The sequence below is a fragment of the Pelmatolapia mariae genome, linkage group LG12, assembly GCF_036321145.2.
Source record: "Pelmatolapia mariae isolate MD_Pm_ZW linkage group LG12, Pm_UMD_F_2, whole genome shotgun sequence".
NCBI lineage: Eukaryota > Metazoa > Chordata > Actinopteri > Cichliformes > Cichlidae > Pelmatolapia > Pelmatolapia mariae.
Window position 1 is genome coordinate 22,707,964 of NC_086237.1, and position 25,220 is coordinate 22,733,183.

The window sequence follows — 25,220 nt, forward strand, 5'->3', positions numbered from 1 at the left end:
TACTTGCAACTTGTTTCTGTGCTGCCATGATTTGTGCCTCTCTGCTGTCTTTCAGTACAGCTTTATCCAGCCATTGGTTGGATTTCTTGATAACAGACACTTCTTCTATCTGCCGGTGGTACATACCGTACGGGGGCCTGTCCTTCCATGATGGTTCCCCTTCTTGCTCTTCTTCTTTCTCATGTTTCTGATGCCTGAAGTATTTGCTAAGCACATGGTCATTTGTTGGCATCTTCCTGATGTACAGGGTTGGCTGTAGTTCAGAAGCTAGAGTACCTACTAATTGGAGGCTTGGTGGTTTGATCCCTGGCTGCTCCAGTCTGCATACCAAATATTCTTGTGCAAGATATTAACACCTTGTTGCTCTCCAATGCATCCATCCAAGTGTGAATGTTAGATAGAAAACACTTAAGCATAGAAAAAGGGCTTGTATGAATGGGTGTGCATGGGTGAATGAGGGATGCTGTATAAAGCACTCCGAATGCTCTGATTGAGTAGAAAAAGTACTCGTACAGTTCTAGGCATTCCAGGATCCACGTGTGAGTCATTGAGTCAGAGGCTTTCTTGAAGTCAGTCCAGGCAGTGCGTAGGTTGGTCGGTCTGGTCTTACCGTTACTGCTCTACCAGTAGCTAATGTTTTCCCCCCACTGGGTTTTTCCGCCAATTCCTTTCTGTGCCCCGCTCATGTATTGAGCCATGTGCCTGTTCAATTTGCTATGATGCCTGACAGAAGCTTCCATGTACTGCAGCAAGTTATTGGCTAGTAGTTGGATAGGACCAGTCCCTTCTGGGCATCCTTTGGAATCAGGACTGTCCGGCCTTCAGTTAGCCATTCTCGTCATGTCTCATCCATTAGCAGGTGGTTCATTTGTGCTACCAGAGATTCATGGAGGGCAGTTAGCTTCTTTAGTCAGTATCTGTGTATCATGTCAAGGCCTGGTGCTGTCCAAATCTTCATGCTTAAGACCCTTTCTTGGATGTCTACTACTGTGATGGTTACTGGATCTTGTCCAGGGAGGTTGCTGTGGTCTGCTCTTAGAGCCACTAGCCACTGAGCATTATTGCTATAGGTTGCATCCATCCCCCACATGGTCTTCCAGTATTGCTAGGTCTCCAGCATTGGTGGGGCTGTTGTTCTCATATTGTTTCCCTGCCACTAAGAGTACCTTGGATGGTTTATTCTCCTGGCTTCAATCTTTCTGGTATACCTTTACAAGCAGTTACCCAAGGCTGCGAGTCTTTGCTTGGCAGTTTCTAAGACCTCAGGTATGGACAGGTTATTGTACTTCTTTGGCATCCCTTTTTTCATCACACCTTTCTGCAGGTTTGACAGTTGACCATAAACATCCAGACCAACACACAGGGGTCAAAACCAGTCATTTCAATTTAAAATCGACAATTTAAAAACAATTTATGTGCAAAGTAAGCCATTATGTAAAAAAAAAAAAAAAAAAAAGATAAAAAACTAATAACAAGAAAATGAAAGTTAAAAGAGTCTTGTACAGGGAGAAGCTGATGCAGGCATAAAGCTGATTTATCAGAATAGAGTGGCATAAAAGAAAATGAAGCCTGCCTTCAACCACATCAGGACCCCACCCCCTACTCTCTCGTTCACTCACTGGTGCCAGGGATGCTTGAGAGAAATGCAGGCTGGAGCGGAGAAAAAGACATAATGACAGATATTTAAAGCTAAATATACAGATTCAATCATAAGACTTCACAAGAACATCTGAGGACATGACGGAAACATGCCATAAAATCATCATGGGGCTACATAACTTCCTGAAGGAGTATATTCATGGTTTTTGGGACTATGAGACCCCCAAGGTGATGGTGGTTAAGAACAGAACTCTTGGCGTGATTTACAGGAGTGTTCAGTTTCTTGTGATCACTTATTTCATATGGTAAGCTTCATGTTTGTACTTTTGCATGTCTAATGACCAGGTGTGTGGACAATATATGAAATTCAAAGGTTTATTTTGTCTTTTCTACATTTTTTCTGTTAGATCTGTTGGTCTAAATGTGTTTTCTTTTAAATTTAATTACAGTAAAATTAAAAGCATTTTTTAATGAATAATATTCATGCAGATAAAATAAATACACTATGGCTTTAAATTTTAACTCATGTAGTGCAGTTTTGCGGGGAGGAAATGCATCCCATTTGCAATTAACAGCATAAAATTCAACAATCCAACTGAGTGTGGCTCATCCCCTCTCTATATTATCAGAGATTTAAATGCTATCCAAGGAGAACAGATGTAAAGTGTTTCAGATTTGAAATAAACTAAATGCCCTGAATTAAAGTACATCATCACCTTTTCTTGGCTTCAGCAAAGAGGGCTGAGCAGATCCAGCGTAACATGACACCTCCAATAAAAATTGACATCATGGTAGAAAATGTGATATTACCTCTGTCTCTTCTATCATCCTGAAGGTATGTCTTTATAAGTCAGAAAGCATACCAAGAGAGCGAAACCCGTCCAGAGAGCTCTGTTTATACTCTCATGAAAGGCTCAGCAATTCATGGAGATGAGATCCTGGACACTGTGGAGTATGCCCGACCCTCAGAGGTGATTTCTTCATTAAACTTGTGCAGCATAGCTCATGCTTGAGTTAACCACATTAAGTCTTTTTTTCCCCTTTTTGTTTAGGGTGGCGATGTGATTAGCACAATACTGAGACGAGAGTTCACGTTCAATCAGAGACAAGGCACCTGTGCTGAGGTGAGAGGTCATCTAAAATCTATTGAGTAACAAAGACACCTTTTTCCTCCCATCACTGACATCTGTCTCTATTCACTTTAGCATTTTAATGTTGCCGATGCCAACTGCACCACCGATTCTGACTGCGTTGAAGGGGAAGTCGACTTCAATGGCCACGGTAATGTTTTCACTTCTCATCTAATTTTTCTTCATGCCCTTTTTGGTTTGTATTTGCCACCCTTTGTTTCAAACACTTTCCTACAGGCAGAAGGACGGGCAGATGTGTTCAGTACTACAACCACACCTTTAAAACCTGTGAGATACAAAGCTGGTGTCCGATTGAGGAATACGCTGTAGTACGGTAAGATGGGTGCTACAGAATCATCAGCATCATGTCAGGTATATATGCATTGTTCTAAAAATCCATGCAAGTTCTAAACAGACTCAAACTGAGCCTAAATATCCAAAACATGGGAAACTAACATGAAATAAAATATGAATTGGTGCAGCGATTTATTAAAACATGTGCAAACATACATGGAAATGAAGGCAAAAACAAAATGGTACAGTCCTAACAAGCTTGAAAGTCAATATTTACTGAACACACTCAGCCAAGGCTTTCTTGTAATTTCTTTAAGTAGTCTTCAGGAATTGAGAGGCTGGTGAAGAATATGTAGGATGAGTTGTGTGGTAGGAGTGACAGATGTTTTTAAAGTGGAGGTGGGATTACATCAGGGATTGGCTCTGAGCCCTTTCTTGTTTGCAGTGGTGGACAGGCCGACAGAGAGGGTCAGGCACGAGTCTCTGTGGACTGTAATGTTCACAGACGGCATTGTGATCTGCGCTCAGAGTAGGCAGCAGGTGGAAAAGAGCCTGAAGAGGTGGAGGTATGCTCTGGAGAAAAAAGGTATTAAAGTCAGTGGAAGCAAACAGAATGTGTGTGTAAATGAGGGAAACAGATGTTACAGTGAAGCTGCAAGGAGGAGAGGTAGTGAAGTAAGATGAGTTTAAAAACCTGGGGTCAAACATTTAAATCCACAGTGCACAAGAGAGGCGAAGAGGAGAGTGCAGGCAGGGTGGAGGGTGCCAGAGGTGATTTGTGACTATGATAGCAGCAAGAGTGAAAAGTAAAATTTACAAGAGATTTGGCTTGATGTGTGATTTTGACAAAAAGACAGGTGGCAAAGCAGAAAAGATTTTCACTGAAATTGACCAGGATGTGCAAGATTAGAAACGAGTACATACAGCATACAGCAGTTTTGAGATAGGGAAGTTGAGATGGAGCCAGATAGTGTGCTGTGGTGATCTCTAAAGGGAGCGACTAAAAGAAAAAGAAAAAAGTAGATTTCTGTTTGGTTATGCTTTTACTGCAGTGGCAGTCTTAAGCTTGAATTCTTTATATTATGCTACAAAAATGGGAAATACTGGAGCTTCCACCCCAAAAGATATCTCTTGTGTAATAACTAGTAAAATTAGTAAAGCATTAAATATTAAGTCATCATTAAATACAGCTTGGAAAAAAAACTAGTCATCAAGACACATCTACATGAGTAAAACACAATAAAGTTCACATATTTTGGGGTTTTTGAAAGAACCAAGAACCTTCTCTATGTGAGAAAACAGATCCACTGTGCTTCCTTGGAGACAAGATGGATATTATCAGTTTCTTGGTCACTACTTTGACCAAATGATGACCAAACCAGTCAAACAAATTGTGTAACCTGAACCAGATGCAAAAACCACTTCAAGGTCACTTTAAGGAAATGTTAAATATTTGCTGTCTTCAACAGAGAACCACCATTAGAGGAGGCCATCAATTTCACAGTGTTCATCAGGAACTCTATCCACTTCCCCAAATTTAAAGTGCTGAGGTAGGGTCACATAGAAGTTAATACTTCTGGACATTTAAGCTGCAGATACTGATGTTCTTATCTTTGGCAGGGGAAATATTAAGGATGCCCGAAACAAGCGAGACATTAAGAGATACCTGAATAAGTGTCACTATGATGAGGAGAGTGACCCCTACTGTCCCATCTTCCGCTTGGGATACATCGCAGCACAAGCGAGGGAAAATTTTAGTGAGCTCTGCAACACCGTGAGTATGATGCCTGCACTGCATAGTGTTCACAATATTTCATTTGTGGAGATTGTTTCTCATTTAAAAATGTGTGGATCAACATCAACCACCAGCCAGCAATCTAAAATTAGAATAAATCTTAGAATTACAATAGAAATTAGAATAGATTTATGTCTCTATAAATAAAATTCATATAGACATAAAATAGACATATAAAACTTAGACAGAAAGACCATTCTTGTGATTTGTCCCAAATCAGCTATTGTAACACTTCAGTAAATATGAAACTTTTTTTTTTATAGTTTTGCAGATTCTTGTGTGATAATATCATTATGGTTTGTGCTGTCTCTATCCAAATTTCTCATTAGTTAATTCTAATCTGATTGGTGTCTTGGTGTTTGAATTTTCCCAAGATTACTTTTAGGATTTGCCCAGAAAGTACTCAGGCACGTATTTCATTTGTGTTACTGATAAAGTTTGAATACTTTATATTCTTCTCCTGGGCTATTGCTGTTTACATGATGTCTTAAGAATGGCACCCACGAGGGTTAAAAATGACTACTGTCATGCTGTCTGAGTTCAGGGAGGAGTGATCGGTGTTTTCATCAACTGGAAGTGTAACTTGGATCTGGATCCGTCACACTGTAAACCCACATACTCATTCCGTCGCCTTGACCTCCGAAAGGATCTGCCCGACGCTGGTTATTATTACAGGTTAGCACCGGCATCCAACACTGACTTTTATACTTTATTTTTAAAACAGTCTTTAAAACGCTCTTGTGCTATGCTCACCTGTTTTTTTTCTTGTTGTAATAATTTATGTGTAATTCTACAGGTTTGCCAAATATTACAGTAAGGATGGGGAAGAAACTCGGACACTAATCAAGGCCTATGGCATCCGTCTAGATATCATAGTTCATGGACATGTGAGTAGATTCTACTTTAGACCTGCTTATTGTTGTATCTATCATTATATATATTTTTATGTTATGTTTTTTTTTTGTTTATTAGGATTAACACTTTAGTATTACAAACATTTAAAATTTTCTACGATTTCCACCCCCAATATTTCAATTCAATTTGTGCCAAATCACAACAACAGTCATCTCAACGTGCTGTAAGCTAAAGACTCTACAATAATACAGGGAACACCGCAACAATCAGAGGACCCCCTATAAACAAGTGCTTTAGTTTACCGACAGTGGGAACAAAGAAACCTCTTGCAGACCCAGGCTCAGGAAGGGGCAGGGTGAGGGGAGGGAACCAGGACAAGAAACACACTATGGAAGAGAGCCAGAGATTAATAATAACTAATGATTAAATGCATTAAATTATAAACACATAATATGAACCCATGTAATTTTTGGTATACAAAAAACAGGATACACAAACGAGGGTGGCCAAGTATAAAAGAAGAAAATTACATTAAAAAAACAATTCAATAATTATTAAGTGAAAAAAAGTCTCCAGCATGTTTTACTTAGTACAGTGTTACCATTCACACATTATTGAGAAAGAAAAAGAAGACAGGATCTATTTACAACCAAGCTGAGAGCACCGTCGAGGAGAATACATTAAAATATGATTAAAATCTATCTATCTATCTATCTATCTATCTATCTATCTATCTATCTATCTATCTATCTATCTATCTATCTATGTGTGTGTGTGTGAGAAAGATGTGTCTTTTTAAAGTCTCAATATGTCAGTTTTTCCATTTTTTAATATTTCCTGTACAACTCCATAACAACTGTGTGTCATTTTTGTGCAGGCTGGTAAATTTAGTCCTATTCCAACCATCATCAGCACAGTGACTGCTATGACTTCTGTTGGGATTGTGAGTATTGACTAATTTGTTTTTATCCTGAGACATTAAAGCGGCAGCAGACATTTGTTCAATTATTGTAACTGTTATTCTGCTTCATCTGCCCTCTTTGTAGTGTACAATAATCTGCGACTGGATCATGCTGACATTTATCGACAAGAATGAAGTCTACAGTGAGAGAAAGTTTGATGAAGTGAGCAAAAAACCACGTTATTAATTCAGCGCAACTCAGTTTAATTTGTTTTTGTGAATTTTTGTGAATCTGCTTCTATATCCAGTAGAAGACTTTTATAAATAGAATTAAATCGTCCATCCAGAGATGAAATCTAGTTTGTCTCCAGGTCTTGTGGAGAATGCTGTCAATTATTAGCTCATCAGACTGAAGGACTGATGAGCTGAGGTCATGGGGAGGCGTCTGTTGTCTATCTTTTCACAATTCACAAGAATCGCTCCTCCTACAGTATTGTTGAAGATTTAATCAAGCTTAGACATAATGGTCAGCTAATGGGTCTTCACTTAAATTGTGGTCAAAGTCAGGGCTACATTCGTCATTTTATGGACAATAACCATGAGACTCTAACACACGTTGTGAAGCTCACTGGCTTCATTACTTTGCTCCAGGCACAAATCATAAACCTGTATAGCTGTGTTTTGGTGACTGTTTTCTTATTTTTAGGGACTATTTTGTGAGATATGTTTGTCTAATAACATCTTCTGCCTTTCACAGGTGATCAAGGAGCCCAAAAATACCATACCCACAGAGCTCAGCTACATCAACAGCTTTGGCTCAAACCATTCTGACCTGTCAGACGGCGTACCGCTGTGACCAAAGTCCTCGCTGGCCAAGTGCATGGACTCCCCACCACCAACTGTGGCAAACAGCAACTGCATCTCACGTGTCAGTGACAGCTCACTTTGACACTGTGCTGATGTTAGTGGGGATAAAAACTGGGAAAAGAAAGAGATCCCTGTGGAAATCTTTGCATAAGACAGTTAGTTCTCTTTAACTTGACACGACCTCAGAATATATTAACAGCATATAGAGAATGTGTTTATTTTGAAAACAGCAAACCATTTTAGTACACTGTCATGAGAAAAAGACTGGCAACACTTTATAACAACGCCACACTAGGAAACATTAGTAAGTGCTTAATTCATCATTTGTATGTCATTACTTCTCCTTAGTATGCCGTTTATAAATACAGATATGTTTATCCATCATGTACAGCTATCACTGCTACCACATCACTGCTAGTAATAATCATAGTCATAATAATATATATCAGTATTTATAAATGCCATACTAAGGAGGAGTAATGCTATATAAATGATGAATTTGGGCACTTGCTAATACCTTAATAATGCTTGATAGTATGGCATTATTCTAAAGTGCTACCAAAAAATAAAAACCATACAGCATATGTCGATGTATTGTAGACATTCAATCCAACAATAAATAACCTTTAACTTGGTTCAAACATAAGGACTGGTGGGACTTTTTAAAAAGGAAAAACAAAATCATGAAATTGTGACAAAGATAAAACTGAAGCATCTGAAGGCTCTGATTCATTTCTTTCTTTCAGTCTGATGTGCTCAGCACACAGGAGGAAACTACCAGGAGAAACACAAGGAGGGCTATGAACAGTAATCGAATAATGCAGACATTTCCCATAAAATGGTTCCTGTAACAAGATTGTGGGGAAGTGTGAGTCCATCTGGTTGCCAGTGAGCAATACAGATGTCAGTGGTTTGAAAAAATAAATAAATAAATAAAACCACAAAAATTTAAGACTCAAGTCGAATAATCAATATCTGCTATGAAGGTTGGCAGAAAGTCACTTCATTTTGGAAACTGTAGACTTGCACCATATAAAAAATTGTGAAGATTCACAGCATATAGCTTAAATATTTTTTTGTAATTTGTCTGACAAACCATACTAACTAAATGTAACATTTGCAGAGATCCTGATGCAAATAAGTCATTTAAGAGCACAAAATTGTTCTCATCATTTCATTTTATCAACATACATGCAGAGCATGTCTATGAGAACCTCAAAGAAGTAAATCTGATTGTACAGCAGTTAAGTCTGAAATGTTATTGTCTGGGAGACACCCACCAGGAGGTAACGTGAGTCATCTGTGAAACAATGAACTTAAAGTGAAGGGGATGTGTGGATTAAGGCAATTCTAAAGCAGACATACATAATGCTCACTACCAGATACATATTTCCCATATGTGATAACGACAAAAAACAATTTACAACCAGCCAGAAATTCATCTTTTTCAGTCTGCAAGGTTCAAATTTGCTCAGTAAAAAAAGGAAGTTAGATTTGTCAAAGTCATCTTCACTGTCGCCAAACCAAAGAAACAATGAAAGATTACACAACATGCAATGAGGCAGCATTAGTCAAGTTTCACAGCAGAAGAAATTAGAGTGGATGCAGGTCATGTAATTGAAGCTGTGCGCAATTTACAGCAGACACATTAGCAGCCGAGGGAGGGAGGAGAAAACTGAGACAGCGTAACGACAGAGTAGATGTAATTTAGGAAAAATACAGAACTGCAGCAATCACAAGCAGACCAAAACACATGAAAAACACATTTATTATCAGTGAAAATCTTCATACACATGCATAACTAATACAATCCAAACATATTTACAGTGCACAGATTCGGGGAATCATCTTGGTTACACAATCACACAGCAAGAAGCAGAGATCAACGCTGCTGAAGTTTGCTAAAACTCAAAAATGAATTTCAGCACTCTGTTTCCTGATTTGGATGGAGCGAAGGAAGTTCATATTCAGTGAACACCCTGGTTGATCTGAGGGCTCATAATGAGCAGCCAGCCTATGGTCTCCTCCAGGAAGCTCATGTTGTAGTGGGATGCTATGTTCCTAAACACCGTGATCTGCTCAGAGAAGCTCTGTAAACAGACCAAAAACAGCAGTGTCAATAATATGCGTTCATCGCTGAACAGAATGATGCCGTGTGCTTCAAAGTACAAACCTTGGCTGGGAAGGTGAGGTCAAAGTCTCCAGCACATTTGCAGTAGAGGGGCATGTTGGTTTCCTTCACTCCCTTACATTTGCTACACACCTGAAATTGAACAAAACCTGTGAGGCACCTTCTGGAAAATGGGCTGTCAAAAAGCATGCAAGTTAGATTTTACTGCCAGGAAAACTTTGCTTTTTTTAAGAAAACAAACAACCAAACAACCAGAAGTAGTGAGTGCATTTTTCTTATCATTTCATTGCTTAAATTTTGCCAGGTGTTTTGATATACTGAGCATTATTTTACCCACCAGATCCTGCAGCGTGTAGCTCATCAGTTTCTTCTGCAGAGCTTCTACCAGAGCCATCTCAATAGAGTCTGTGTCATACTGCACCTGACAGTTGGAGCAGAACCACTGAGGCAAAACCGAACCATCCTGAGGAAAAGATAATAAGTTTATCTCATTTAGATTTCTGACTTTCACAGTTTCAAAATGTGATTATCAGGAGTTATTGTACCTGTGCCACTGACGGGTCCTTGCAGAGGTCAAGGTCCCGACAGAAATTGCAGTGGTGACAGATAACCTCTGGCAGGATGTAGGAGTTACACGGGTCACGGAACTGGGCTTCCTCTGAAAACTCTCCAACATCCACAAGACGTAGGAGGTCTCTCTTCAGCTTGTTCACCTGATTTACAATGTTGGCATCTAGTGAAAGAACCTAAACAAGGGAAGGATAGGGGAAATATAAATAACCACTGCAGAAAAGAAAAAAAAGAAAAGAAAAAAAAGAGCAGATTTCTTTTTTTTCTTTTTTTTACCTGGCAGACATATTTGATAAACTCCAGTGCTGGGTTGTTGAGTGGAAGGTGTGACCCAGGCAGGATGGGGAACATCTCTGAGGTGTGGGTAACACTCCTGGTACCAGTGACCTTCTTCTGGATTTTCTGAGTGATGGTGAAAATGTTCTGTGTCAGCTCGCTGGACACGTACTCCTGGGAGAAGGAGATCATTCCTGTGGAAGAGAATTTTTAAAGCCGTAAACATTAAACACTCGGCTGAGTGTAATCTGCAGTTCCAGAGAAATACAACAGAAGTCTTTAGCACATACAACAGCTTCCTGATCAGCTTCTTACCAGGAAGTGCACTCAGATCCCCAATGGCCTGCTGGGAAGCTTGGCTGTTGCCACGTCTCTTTACTGGTGTTGCTCCTGGGCCGTTACGTCTCAGCTCCTCTTTCATGCTGTGATAGACCGCTGCAATGTACGCTGGCAAGGTAAAGGTGTTTTGAGAGTTAGTAACTTAGAAAGCAAAGAAAAAAAAATGTTGGGAGATTTTCCTTCTTTTACCTGAGACGATCATGAGGAAGTACTTCTGACAGGAGGCGGTTTGAGGAAGATACTGCATGATATTCCAGTTACTCTCAATCAGATCCTCTACTTCATCCGTCTCTCCATCTCCGTCCTCCTCCTCAGCATTTTCTTCATCTTCATCCTCACTGCCATCCCCATCCCCCTCCTCTTGTCTGGTTTTCTTCTGTTGGGCTCCTTCCTACAAAAAAACCAAAACAACAACATTGGAGATTAATTCAGTTCAGGGCCTAATCGCAAAAAGAGTCGCCTCAAGGTGCTTTAGTTTGTAAGATAAAGACCCCCAAACCCCCAGCAATCAGACATCCCTCTATGAGCAAGCACTTGGTGACAGTGGGAAGAAAAAGCTCGCTTTTAACAGGAAGAAACCTCCAGCATCTGGCAGTACCTCTCCATACATGACGCTGGAGGGCAATTTGCCCTTCACGCCACCATAGTTGGCCGGGTCCATCCACAGCACGAACTCCCAGCACCGCGAAAAGGAGATGGACAAAGAGTGGAAAATTTCTTTGGAATGGATGCTAGAAGAGAAACCGTTAGAAATGTGAGATGTCGGGGTTATACGTAAAAGACTGGAAACAGGAAATTAGACTTTCAAAAGTTGTAAACAATAAAAGTCAAACATTTAAAAGGTATTGGTGCTTATTTTAGTCACATGATTTAAGAAAACCAGGAAAAAAAAACCACAACAATATTTCAAGAACCAAAATCCCAGGAGGTATGTATCTCTGAGTAGCAATATTGATTATATATTTATATTTTGTCATAAAGTCAATATTTAAATATCACATCCATTATGTTAATGGGCAGTTCTCCCATTTTGGGTTTAATTTACAGAAATCACTTCAGCTGATGGAAACCACAACAATCCCTGCTGTCTCGCTCTTCTAATAGATTATTTTTGTTTTTCTGATTTTAGTGTTCTGGCTCTTGCTTTGCATCATGCATCATTTTACTAATATACTATTTTTTAATATGTCAAAATAGCCAACAGCTGTGAACACATGCATGCATTTTTACATCTGATTGGATCTGATTTTCTCCAGTAGTTTACTGGAGATGTGCAAAATCACTTTAGTTTGTGATCCAATCAGAGGGGAATGAATTTTATTGATAAATGATGTTAAACAGCCTACAAAATGGAATCGATCAATTTTATTATCAGTTTTCTATCAGCTAAAAATCAAACAAACTTAGCAGCAGATTAAGATCAAATGTAACATAATTATATTTTCTGCATCATCAAGAAAATACATTCAATTTCCAGTGATGTGATGCACTAATGTTACATCTGGAGTTTATTCTGCGAGGTTGCAAATAAAGACATAATTCTTACCTGTTGCCATCAAATGTTCTAATTAAGTGTTGTGAAACTTGGACTATTTTCACTTACATCTTGTCTATACAGTTAAAGTATTGTTTTAACTTTAGAATATTTAATTTAAATTTAACATGGCACTTTTAGGGCCTCAATTGTATATATTTTTTTATACACAAAATTTGTGTATAAACAAAATTTGTGTATTGTAACAAAATCATTTCTCACTGGGATTAATTAAGTATTCTGATTTCGAAAATAAAAACATGTGAAAACTAAAACTCTGGTCATCCCAGATCAGACTGGAGAATTTAAAAAACACACACCTGTTGGTGATATACTCAACATAGCCAATGGCATCATCAATCCTGCGTTTTTTAGTACACAGAATGATCCTGTTAAAGTTTCCGTACACCACAGTCGAGCCGAGACGTTTGAACTCTGCAACCAACCTAAGGCCAGAATGAGAGAATGAGGTCTGGATAAATGGAAACTGAAAGCATCATTATGAGTTCACATCATCAAATTTTCTAATAAAGTTTTAAGTTTAAAATGTAAAAAACAAAACAAAAACACAAACAACACCAACAATCGAAAAATACCAGGGCTTTCTCTTAGTGGTGAACTCATACTGATTTAGAATTTACCATTATTTCAAAAGAAAGCTTTCAGATTTCATTTTTGAAGTATAAAGGATTTGGCACTCACTGCAGAAACACTTTCTTCATCATGTTATGCAGGGTGCGGTGCAGGGCGGGGTCATACAGCAGCGAGCTGGGGGAGCGCAGCCAGCGGTAGAAATGCATCACCTGGTTGTCTGCATACACATTGTGGTACTGTGTGATCTCCCTTACCCATCCCACCACCATGCTCTTTAAGATCCTGCTCAGAGAACCCAGAAAAATTAATAAATGAAAATTGTGGTTTGAGTAAAACACATATCTTGCACTCAAACACAGAAGTTTACACACCTGAAGGTGTTGGAGCAGAGAGCTGTCTCATCGTAGCTAGCCAGAGCACTTGCTCCCTGATTTCCTGACATCATGTCCTCCAAAGATGCCTGCTGGATCACATCAAAACTGACGCCCAGGCTGGCTCCGCCCTCCATGTCGTTGACATGCTGAGACTGGAGGATGGTGTTCACCGCCAGGCTCTGCAGGTCCAACTCCACACATGCTGCACGAAAGATGATGATTAAGACAGACTTCAAAAATCCATATAGTGATTTCCTGTTTTTTTTCTTCCTTTTTTTTGTACCTGTTGAATAACATCCCTGAGCATTGATCTCCACAGAGCCTCTGTCATCATTTTCCATCACCAGACGGCTGTCATCAGCCTCTTTTCCTCCCAGGTCAGGCCTGGATGTGGGTGAAAGCCATAGCAGGTGGTTGTGCTTCCGTAGATGTCTTGCCAAAAACAAGTCTGAGCCAAAGATGGACACATCCTGTGGCAAGTTCCCCACAGGTAAGTGGTAATATCTGAAAGTAAAAAAACAATTCAAAAGAGCTTGAAAATGTTTTACAACAATTTCTGCTGCCTGGATAAATCTTTTATTAGAGGCTACAACCACAAAGTTAGCATGTTAGACGTTTATAGAGTCCTCTTACTAAAACAAATGGTTTAAATAAAAATAAAATGTCTTCCTTTCTGTCTGGAACAACCTTATGTGTGAAGGGAAACTCAGCAGAAACATGCAGATCATACCTGGCCATGTCAAAAGCCTGTGACAGACAGCTGTCCAGGTTGAGGTAGTGGCGGATCATGCGCCGGGCACCGAGCCGTTGCCAGTCCAACACATTATAGCTGATCTCATCAACCACATGAACCGGAACGACCGGGAACTCCTCGAGCACCGGCATCCCTGCCGTCAATCGACGCAACTCCCAGTTTGACTGCACTGCGATGAGGGTGGGCCCACGGCGCTCCTCCTGTCAACAGCAACAAACAAAGCAGGCATTTGCAAATTTAGTCACATGAAACCTAATGATTAAAAAGTAATAAAAATGTTAAATATAACCAGAGTATTTTACCTTGTAGTTTAGGAGTATTCGTTGGAGTGCACGTGAGATCGCCTTCATGTCATTTTCAGCCCGCACCTCAAAGGTGTGTTTCTCTGGAGGCAGAAGCTCCTCCGTCGTTTTCTCCAGGAGGGCCGTGCGTTCAGCTGTGTAGAGGTTACTCAAGTTGGGCATCTGGTTGCTTCGAACCTAAAAAACACAAGCCAACAACTGAGCTTTATTCTCAATGCAATTAAATGTCATAATGGTACTGAGAGGAAAACAAGACTTCTTCTCTGGTATTAAAACAAAGAGGAAACTCAAAGAAAGCCCATTATTCTTACCGTGTCCAGGACAAAGATGCTAGCTTTGCGCTGAGAGGGGATGAAGAGGCCAAACAGAGCCTTGTGGCCTTGGCTGTGATGATACAAGTACATGTGGCGAACACTCCCTGAGAAGCAAACATAGTAGTTGCAGATCAAAATTCATAAGTACTTGCAGTGAAAAGGTTTTCTTTTTCACTAAAGGGAAAAGTAATAATTTAGGTCAACCTAAATATTCAAAAAAAGTAAATATTAAATTGTGACATTTATGACCATCAAAAGTCTGCTGTCAAAACTTAAATCTAAAGTGTCTGAATGACTCTTACCAGGTTCCAGGTAGCTAAACTGGGCCAGCGACCTCATCTCCAGATGCTCCAGATCAAACGTGTCAGCCTCCCTTCCGGCCATATCTCTCACAACATGTTTGTTGACCATGCACACACATCCTAGCCGCACCAAAGCTCGAAACAGCAAAGGAACCTGAAACAAACGACTTGCTGTGTTCTGTTTCCAGTACTATACAGTTATAACACGGACACTATGCAGTGTAAAAAATTACACTGACCTGTGTTTCATAGACCCCTTCGATGTCGGGTGCAGAGAGGTCTGCGTTGATCTCATTGATGTGCTCTTGGTACATGTCCTCTGGCACAGAGTACTCATAGAGGTAGTAAACCATGTTGGAGCGAGGCAGCATGCGGTTCACCTGTAATCACACAGCTCTGATAGTTATTTTGGGTAACTTCTTCTGTAGTCACAGTGATGTCATTGCATTATTTAATGTATTTTTTTGTAGCGTGCCTTTTTGTACGTCGCTCCCTCCTCCTGTTTTGGGACTTTTTGATTGACGTAGAAGACACGTGGGATGTTGAGTTTCATGCAGTGGAGGTCATTTCCAATCACAGCCCAAAGCTTATACAGACCAGGGTGACTAGTTTCTGCAATCTGAGAAAAAAAAATGTAAAAATAGAGAAGATCAATATCTTTATATTATTAAATTATTTGTGGATGATAACAGGATCGCTCTGCACTACCTGGACAATTTGCCACGGCATATCGAGGATGCTGCGAGCTGTTCTGCGGAGGAAGCTCCCCAGGCCTGTGATGGGACCACCTCTGATCACTCCTCCGCCAACTGGTTGAGCCTCCCCATCCAGCAGCCTCCTCCTCTTTTTCCTCTCCTTTCTCTGCTTCAGCTGTAGCTCCCACTTTTTCTTATGGTAGCGCAGCCAAACTTGACGTTCCTCCTGCACACAGAAACGGTTGTTTGAACCTTTTAACATTCACCACTGGAATGTATTGGATTTCAAATGCACTACAAATGCATTTGGAATTGCATGAAAATGTCTCAAGCTTAATATACTGAAACCTCTGCTTTCCTACCCGTGTTTTTCCCATGGGAGGGGGCGGTCCCAGGATCTCCCGCCAGGACTGCGTAAGCTCTAAATCCTGAGACTCCACCTGGCTGTCGTCTCCCTGTGATGCCCGCTTCCGCTTAGTGCTGATAAGGATAGCTGGCTGCAGGGGTTTGGGTGGCATCCCAAAATCCTCTATGTCAGCAGCAGGGCCTGCTTCAAGAGGCTGATGGGCAATCTGAGAGAGAGGAAGACATTTAGAGTGCAACAATAAGGCTTAGTGGTTGACACTTTACTGTGAAGTTAACCTTACCTGTCTCTTGCCTTCACTGGTAAACAGTTCACTAATTTTCTTCTGCTTGTATATGTCATTTTTCTCCAGGAGTTTCTTGTGTAGCCAGTCAGGATGCCTCACTCTGGGAACAGGATTCTTCACCTTATGGAAATAAAAAGTGGAAGGTGCCATTATTATTTTCTTAATCAATTAAATTAATTATTTAGTTTTAATTTTTCTGTTTATTTAATTTTTTAAAAAACATTTTACCTGTTGCAGAGCAGCAGGAATGGTGATGATTTTCTGGACTGCACTACCCAACCTCTCTATGTAATAGCTCCAATCAAGGATCTGGAAAAAAAAAAGAAAGAACCAAAAAACCATATGACATGAAAGTACTTGAACATTTTTGTCTTTGTTATTCGCATTTAATTTTACCCTTAAAACTCACAGAGCGGATGTCCATGTCATGCAAGCTGGGCATCTTCAACCACTTGCGAAGGAAATGTTTCTTGACGCTCAGCTCGGCCTGAAAGATGGCTAGAGGAATGGCCCTGATGCACAGAAGCAAAAATGAGCCGATGGCTTTAACTTCTGATCATATTAGAGATTGCTAGTTTCCTAAGGATATTCAAAAATGGGAAAGCGAGCTCAAGAAAAGTCTTTGGTGCTGTGTAACACCAGGAAACCTATCGAATCAGTAGCCTAGTTTTTAAATATGGTATTGCTGCAATAGTCTGATGTGACAGATGGATACATCGCACTGATTTGTGGAGTCATTTTGAAGTCTCAATATTAGCATTGTGGACGTTATCATCTTTTCATTTTTGTTTTGGTTTTTTAAACCAGACCTGACAACCGAGGCACCGCACACTCACACAGTAGCAACTTACCAATTATAGTGTACTACAGCCTAAAGGTTTCCCTGCTTTACCATCTAACATATTCATTACGGTACAATAAGTTTACTTTCGCGGCAACTGTCGAACCTTTCTGTGACAGGGGAACCCTCAGGTTTTCGGGAGATGACATAGCGACAGCTCAGACCGGCATCTTTCACCATTTGATCCCCCAGGAACTCTGCCAGCCTCTTAGCTGTGCTGATGGACGTGGACTTCTGCTCACCGTAATCTTCGAGCTTTCTAGACATTGACCGATTCTCTGAAATCAGGTCAAAAAGCTCTGCATCTGGCATGTTGGCAGCCTGCATCACACATGAAATGATCCAGTGAGTTTTTTTGTTATGCATTTTCTATAAACATTATTCTTATGCAATAAACGACTCCTGAACAATACAATTCAGAAATATGACAAAAACACCTTGTTACAGGAGACTCTAGTTTATCAGAACCTGATCAGAGATATGCACCTTGCTGTAAAGTACATCCAGCCAGTAGTCGGCCACTTTGGCCACTGAAGCGTAGACCTCCTCTAGAGTAGTTCCTTTGAGGAAAGACTCGAACACAGACGACTGAAAAATCTTAATGAGCTGGAGCTCTCCTCTTCTCTTCACTTCAAAACCCTTCAGCTCGGCTAAAGAACCATCCTCATTAAACACAGCGTACCTAAAAAGAAAGGTGACTCCCTTTGTTAATTACACCCTGTAAGAAGGCCACAAATCATTTCACAAAATTATCACCATACCTCTTTTTCAGCTTCTTGCCCTCCTCTTTGGAGGCTGGCAGGATCATTGCCAGATACGGTCCGTCCACCTCAAAGAAGATGCTGTTCTCTGCTCTGATGTTGTAAGTAACGGATGTGGGGTCGACCAGCTCGTGGTACTGATCGTTGGTAAATCCCTCTTTTACCATGATGTTCAACATGGCACCCGGGTAGGAGATAGTCACCTTGGGCTTCTTCTCGTTACTGGTCTTCACCACAAAGTTCTCCGGGAAGGTATTGGGGAGGACACACCAGATACCATCAGTGTCCAACTCAAGAGGCCTCCTGTGTCACAGAGAAGGAGATTTATTGCAGTATTTTTATAGTTGAATAAACTGACCCGCAGCATAAAATATATACTGTAAAGTGCGTGAGCTCAATTAAAGCCAACATGCTGGCAAGAATTGGCTGAAGAAGCTTTTCGTCTATTCTGAGCTCACCCCACCTTCCTCATATTAGCTGTCCCATCATCATTATGCAACTCACCCTATTTGCTCAATGAGCTCTCTGGCCTGAGTAATAATATTGGCTCCAGTGAAACACACAATGCCGGCCATCTCCATAGAGTACCATCGGGCCCTGATGGAAACATATTAAAAAAAAACAAAAACAAAAAAAAACACAGAGAGCATCAAGTCAACAGCACTCAGTACTGACTGTAGCGAAAGGCTCAGGTAACAGCGCAAGTGGATCTGTGATGATTGATGAAAACCGCGGCCGGCTCCTACCCCTTCCTCATGACGTAGCCGTAGAAAGAGTTGAGAATGCACTTGTGAGCGAGCTGAAGGGATTCGTACAGGATCTCCATGTTTTTGCAGCGCTTCACCTCAGCGGCGTCTCCGCTGTCCTGAGCTGACGAAAGTTTCTTCTTCCATACCTAAAGCAAAGGTAGCACCGAAAAGAAAACCTTTACCGCACGTAATTATACAAAAATAAATACATAAATGAGACAGATCAGGTATAATTTGATCAAATAGCTACAATACCTTATGAAGTCCTTTGAATTCATAACGGCGATCTCTGAAAGCTCTTACAGTATCCACATAGAAGGAATTTTCCCTCTGACAGATGGTGGTAACTCGCTCCTCCAGCTTTGTGACGTGTGTCTTTTTATAGGCCTTCTTACAATAGTCTGATTTTTTTTTTAAAAAGAAGACATGACTAACTTTAGCCCTGATAACCAACTACTTTGATTACTCATAGTCAAAGTCTACTATAAGGAGCCAAAAAGAAAATAGGAACCTGCGAGACGTTTCTTCTCATGCTTGGCCTGCTCCTCCCTGGTGAGCGTGTGGAAAGCCCGAGGTGGACCGTTAGGGAACAGTGGCGGGAACTTCTCAGACTCAAGTTGCTGCTGGATGCGGTGAAACTCACTGCGGCTGGCGGGCACTGCAGAGAGACAGCGAGAGACAAAGGTTTTGTTTTTTTCCCCCCAATCGCTTAAAAGCAGAGTACAGATATCCAAAGATAACTTACTGATTTCGCCTCTCCATTGCCAGGTCATCCTCCTCTGACACGTGGCACCAGGCTTGTTGAAGTCACAGGCAGCACACGTGGCCTCATCAACCATAGCGGATGGCTACAAAATTAGAAGATAAAGACTAAATTTAATGCTTTTCTAGATGTGATTGTAAGCATTTTTTGATTAATAAAGTAATAACCTGAAGGCGGTTGGTGAGAATAATATTGGGGTACATCGCCCCAACGTCCAGATGGTAGATGAGGGGACATTCAATCCTGTTTGGAACCTCCTTGAGGGACGTCAGCTTTTTCTTAATTTCGTCACAAACCTGAGAAAATACCAGCGTTAATTCTGAATTTCAAGCTCAGAAAAAAAGTTGAGTAACTTATTAAAAAAGACAGACAGAGGCAATTCCCCTCCTCCACAAACCTCATTAAAGTTAGTGACTTGCTCCAGAGGGATTTTCTCCTCTTCCTCGATGGCATGACGCATCGTCCTCTCAACTCTTTGCAGCAGGAAGTCAAATGCAGCCGGGTTCTGTTGCAACATCAAAAATGAGAGCGACGTTTAAAAAACAAAGAAAAACAAAAACAAACAAGTGCCGATGAAGAGTGAGCTCTGAGAAGTGAGCAGACTGTACCATTTTGAAACGGCAGGGGATGTCACTCCGAAACACTCCAGACTCCAGCGCCTCCACGTGACCGCCCACGTAAGTCTCGGAGTCCAGGACGTGGCCGTCGTCTGTCAGTTTGTTGAAGATCTGCTCCTGCTTGTTGGGGAAGATGATGTTGGCGTGGAAGGCCTGCACCATAAGTAAAGCTTCACACAGAGTTCCCGAACCTTTACGCAGCACCTGAAACAGGTGAACAATGCAAGAAAAGAGACTGGTAATTAGTAAAATACACTTAAAAAAAAAAAAGAAAAAAAGAAGAGAGAACTCTACTTAATCTTTTGCAAAGCACGCCACAGACAAACCTCATCGGGCTCCATGGGGATGATGGTACACAGAGCGAAGATGAAGGGGTGGACATATTTCATGTACAGGTAATATGTGGCCACGGCATCTGACACAGAATAGGTTGCTAGAGTCTGACAGGAAGAAAGAGAAAAGACAGTAAGTGGAAAGTTAACATCCCGTTAAAAATGATTCCGTTTTTTATTTTATAAAGACTGGAGTTTAGTTCTGCACCTGCGGCTCCTCAGTTGCCATGCGGCACATTTCTTCTGGGTCGAGCTCCACGGGGTCATAACCCAGTTTGGCCTTCGCTGCTGCCTTCAGATTGTGGCTTCCCACCGGCAAGTAGCTGTCTCTCTTTACCCACCTGATACAGGATAAGGACGTTTAAAGTTGGATATATGAAAAACCAACATTACATATAACATTTACTTTGATTATATGTGTTAAAATGTGGTTAAACATGATATTTTAAATCTTTATACAATGCTTTCTATGTGTTGACACATTACACAAGAATCATAGTATCCAAGTTATAAAGCTACAGACAGAAAGAGATGCATGCAAATGTTACCAAAAACATAACCTCCTTGGTGGAGGTAAAGTTTATGCTTATCATTTTAAGAGTGTAAAACTTTTGCACACCTTAAACAATCCATGTGGATGGCCTGACTGGCCTTGTACTCTCCCTGGTTATCTTTCTGGAAACCGATCTCCCTGTGCATGCTCAGTCCATGGAGGGCAGCCCGAGCCTCAATGAAAGGCCTAGAGAGAAACAGTATGAGGAGAGGTGGAGGATCAAGAAAAGTAATCAGTATAACAAACAGAATAAGAATAAATATTGAATATCTAATATAATCAGCTTTTTAACAGTTTAAATAATTCACTATTAACAGCTTCATCATTATGTCGTAGCTGCTTATTGTCACAAAGAATTGGTGCTTGGGCCACTTTTGCACGAGCTGAAGTGAAACCAAGGACTTAAAAATAATAAAAAGTGTTCACTGCAGCCACTGCCTGTAATGTATTCTACCCACTTCACCTTTAAAGTAAGTAACTGGCTTTTACAGAAACAGAAAATAGGCTTACCAATCAAAGAAGTCTCCATTGTAGGTCACAAAGATGTTTGGCTTTGTTTCTTGAACGTGATCAAACCACCTCTGAATGAGAGCTGCCTGCAACCGTTACAGCGTGTTAATAAACTGACAGAAACACACAGAGCCTATTATTCATCAATGCTTTATTGTTAGTGGCTACATACCTCATTGTCCTCATTAAAAACAGTGAATGGCCCTTCATACTCAGGTTTGGGGGTAAACTCAAAATCCTCAATGTTCTCAGAGACGATCTCTCGGTTTGTGATCAGAAACCCCTACGTGAAAACACAAGACTGTTAGATGATATTACAAACAGGAACATAACAAAAACTTGAAAAATCAAACGCAAATGAACCTTACTTGTCCATCTATCATGTAGGAGATCATCATAATTTGATCCGTCTCTGCGTCTGGGAATTTCAGCGGAAGCTTGGTGGTCTCTATGTCAAACGCCAAAACAACAGGGTCCTGCAGGGAAACAACGTTTCACAGAAAAGCCCCGACATAAATCAAAACTTCAGTATAACTCTGAGTGAACGATGGAAGGCTTAAAACAACAAAATCCTGATACCGGTCGCTCCACAAGATCGTCTCTCCGTACAATCTCTGGCGGGTAAGCGCTGCCTCTGTATCGAACATTGTACCAGTGAGCCTGAAAAATAAAGACAGTAAAGATAAGAAGAGCACGCACAGGTATACAGGTGTAGAGGAACACCTCACTGGAAAACACTGGAACCAGATATAGTTGATCTTACCACGTGGATCTTGAGGTCAATGGACACACGCACATGGTAAGGCACGTCATACTCTCTCATGTCCACTATGTTGTCTAACTGATCTGAAATACTCTTTGACATCCCGTCTTCATCCACTGAGGTCACGTTGCCACCTGATAGCGCACTAGAGGGACAAAAAGGTGTCCAGGAGTTATTATAAAGCTGGAAACGTTAGGCGGAACATCATAGGAATCTAATGAAGGTTCGGTGATACCTTGACAACATTGAGGTGTAGGCATCGTTGGACTGCTCCCTCTCTCTGTTTTTACGTACCGCCGGGGCAATCTCACGCTTGACCTTCACGAGGTCGTCCACGGTGTTGAACGCCAGCTTGATGTAGTTTCTCTTCAGTCCGACAAGGTGGTTTGGCTGGAGACACCAGATCAGCAGAATCAGCATGTGAGTGGCTGTACAAAGTCAACACTAGCAGCCAATAGGGTAGTATACTGCAACCTGTTCATGATACCTTCAAAAACAATGATATTCAAGAGTCGTTTTTTTTGTTTTGTTTGTTTTGTTTTTTTAAATACTAAGGACAAGAGTGCCACAGTGGTAAAGGGGATATATATTTTAGATTTTTCTTAAATGCGTACACTCACTTGGCCACTTTCTTAGGTACAGGTACTCAACTGCTCACTGTAACACATCAGCCAATCACATTTATGCATCTTAAATGCATAAAAACAAGCAGACGTGGTCAAGACGGCCCGCTCAAGTTCAAACTGAGCATCAGAATGTGGAGGAAAGACGATTTAACGGACTCTGAACGTGGCATGCCTGAGTATTTCACAAACTGCTGATCTGCTGAGTTTTTCCTTCACAAACATCTCTAGAGTTTACACAGAATAGTCCAAAAAAAGGGAAAATGTCCAGTAAGTGGCAGTACACCTCGCTGATGCCACATTTGGATGGTTCAGAATCTGACATAAGCAAAATGAAAGCATGGATCCATCCAGCCTTCCACCCCAGTACTAGTGAGGCATATCTAATGAAGTGTCTGATGAGCATACATAAACAGATTAGATTTTTAAATGAGTGAAAATGTGTTGTGGTGGTGCTCTTGTCAAAAATCATCCATTAATTAACCGCCAACTATTCCTTCATTAATTCTGTGTAAATAAATATAGAAACTATTTATTTATCTACACTTATTTGACTTATTTATTTACTAACTATTTATTTATTAGATAAAGTCAGTTGAAACTCTCACCAGGTCCAGGTCCTCTTTTGGGAGAATTTCGATCTTTGCCACCTTTCCCTGGAACTTCTTAGATAAGTATGAGATGACTTCTCTCTCGCAGTTCTGGACATACACATTTTGTTATTTATTACTTTTTTTTTTTTTTTTAAATGCTCACTTGGCATAATCACAGTCACTAACTTACCTTTTTCGTCGCAATGTAAAAATATGGCTTGAAGGGCAGAGACACCTACAGCACAGACAGAATACATGAGAGAAAATGTAAACTGCAGGACATTTAATAAGCTGCGTTACAGCACTCTGCTTTCCCCCCAAACACACCTTGAACCTGCTTCCATCCTCCTGTATGAAATAATAGTCCACCGCGCTGATCATCCTCTTGTCTTCATCCAGGATCTCTGCCTACAAATGCAGAGCATCAAAAATAAATGTTATGTGTTTATTTTGCAGCAGATAGAAAGTAAAAACTTCCGCACTGCGAGGACTCACGGGGTGCATGTTGATCAGCCAGCCCGTTTTCTCTCCCGGCTCCTTCATCCTGTCGAATCCGAAGCGAGCGTCCATCTCGTCGGTGAACTGACTGCGCTCCAGCCGCTTGAGGGCCGATAAGGAGGATCCATCATCCCTGGTTCAAACACACACAACAGTGACACTAAATTCTCACAGTCCTCGGTCACCCATTAATATTCTGAACAAGAAAGTGTTATGAAGCTTTTGATCTGTTAGAGCCGCTGGACTTACTGGTTTTCCGGATCCCCACTCGGTCCTCGGTCCGCTTTGTAGCGTCCACTGTTCTGCAGAACCATCTTCTATCGCGATGTTCCGGTTACAAAACACTAAAATAAAACAGCTAAACGTGTGCGTGAAGCCGCATTTGAAGACACGTCGCTTTAATTTCAAAGTTTTGTCTGCTGGATTTCTCTGCGCCTGTCACACACTCGCCTGCTGTTTTCCTATTTTGGCGCGTTCGTGCAGTTGCCGCGAGAGGACGGAGCTGAGAACCGGAAGTACAAAGATCGTTAATGAGAGATGAACCCCTCACGGTGGTGTTGAGACGTATCTAATTAGGTCTAATGTCGTGTTCATTGTAACGTTGGGGCTCATAGATGTGCCTTTAAAAAAACAAAACAACAACAAAATAAAAACAATCCGTTAGAAAGCAAAGTGTTTACGTGTAATTCAGAATATTTTAAGTTACATTATGCAATATGGAACTGCTTAAAAAGTAAAAATAAATAAATAAATAAATCTATCTATCTATCTATCTATCTATCTATCTATCTATCTATCTATCTATCTATCTATATATATATATACTTTGGTTTTAGTTTTTTGGGTGATTTGCAACAAATGTAAGTCACTACTGCTTGCTGGTAAAATTCAGCCCTCCCTGTCAGATATTACATATGATATCATATATTACTTAAAAAAAAACAAAAAAAACTGAGGGTTTTTGAGCATGAATCGTTTGTGCGAAAGGATCTCAATCAGATTTGAGTCTGGACTTTGGCACAGTCTCTCCAAAAACTTCATTTAGTTTAAAAAAAATTGCTTCTTTGTTTCTAACCATTCAGTTGTGTACTTGTTGGTGTGTTTTCGATTATTGTCCTGCTGCATAATCTAAGTCCACCCCGAGCTTCAGGGCATGATCTGATGACCAGACATTCTCCTGCAGGACTTTCTGGTAGAGAATAAAATTCATGGATTCACCAGTCACTGCAAGTCTTCCAGGTCCTGAAGCAAAAAAGCTGTTCATACTGCCACCACCACGTTTGACTGTTGAGTGTGTTCTTTTTATGAAATGCTGTGTTAGTTTTACAGCAGGTTTAATGG

General features: G+C 40.7%; 2 protein-coding genes across 2 annotated transcripts; one reads left to right on the forward strand and one right to left on the reverse strand.

Moving 5' to 3' along the window:
• The first annotated feature begins 1,737 nt into the window (after nt 1-1,737).
• p2rx2 (purinergic receptor P2X, ligand-gated ion channel, 2) lies at nt 1,738-7,430 on the forward strand. The gene is made up of 12 exons (XM_063490397.1): nt 1,738-1,904; nt 2,435-2,570; nt 2,652-2,723; nt 2,805-2,880; nt 2,967-3,063; nt 4,493-4,573; nt 4,644-4,797; nt 5,363-5,493; nt 5,615-5,705; nt 6,551-6,616; nt 6,720-6,797; nt 7,332-7,430. Exons 1-12 carry the CDS (start codon nt 1,738-1,740, stop codon nt 7,428-7,430), a joined length of 1,248 nt encoding a protein of 415 aa, XP_063346467.1.
• Nucleotides 7,431-9,229: 1,799 nt separating this feature from the next.
• Nucleotides 9,230-24,303, reverse strand: pole (polymerase (DNA directed), epsilon). The gene is made up of 48 exons (XM_063489846.1): nt 24,129-24,303; nt 23,877-24,012; nt 23,709-23,789; nt 23,572-23,616; nt 23,397-23,489; nt 22,401-22,555; nt 22,166-22,310; nt 21,982-22,062; nt 21,771-21,878; nt 21,575-21,685; nt 21,403-21,488; nt 20,959-21,078; nt 20,548-20,680; nt 20,334-20,447; nt 19,999-20,211; nt 19,788-19,895; nt 19,558-19,686; nt 19,373-19,475; nt 19,139-19,285; nt 18,883-19,028; nt 18,625-18,773; nt 18,383-18,475; nt 17,879-18,181; nt 17,604-17,799; nt 17,224-17,438; nt 16,686-16,788; nt 16,505-16,585; nt 16,274-16,396; nt 15,989-16,198; nt 15,640-15,852; nt 15,407-15,550; nt 15,171-15,311; nt 14,932-15,085; nt 14,627-14,733; nt 14,316-14,492; nt 13,990-14,213; nt 13,543-13,763; nt 13,257-13,461; nt 12,994-13,167; nt 12,612-12,737; nt 11,356-11,488; nt 10,947-11,148; nt 10,734-10,865; nt 10,419-10,612; nt 10,118-10,318; nt 9,910-10,035; nt 9,615-9,704; nt 9,230-9,531 (listed from the first exon to the last, which is right to left on the reverse strand). The coding sequence occupies exons 1-48, from the start codon at nt 24,191-24,193 to the stop codon at nt 9,409-9,411; spliced, it is 6,879 nt and encodes a 2,292-aa protein (XP_063345916.1). The 5' UTR covers nt 24,194-24,303; the 3' UTR covers nt 9,230-9,408.
• Between the last annotated feature and the right edge of the window lie 917 nt (nt 24,304-25,220).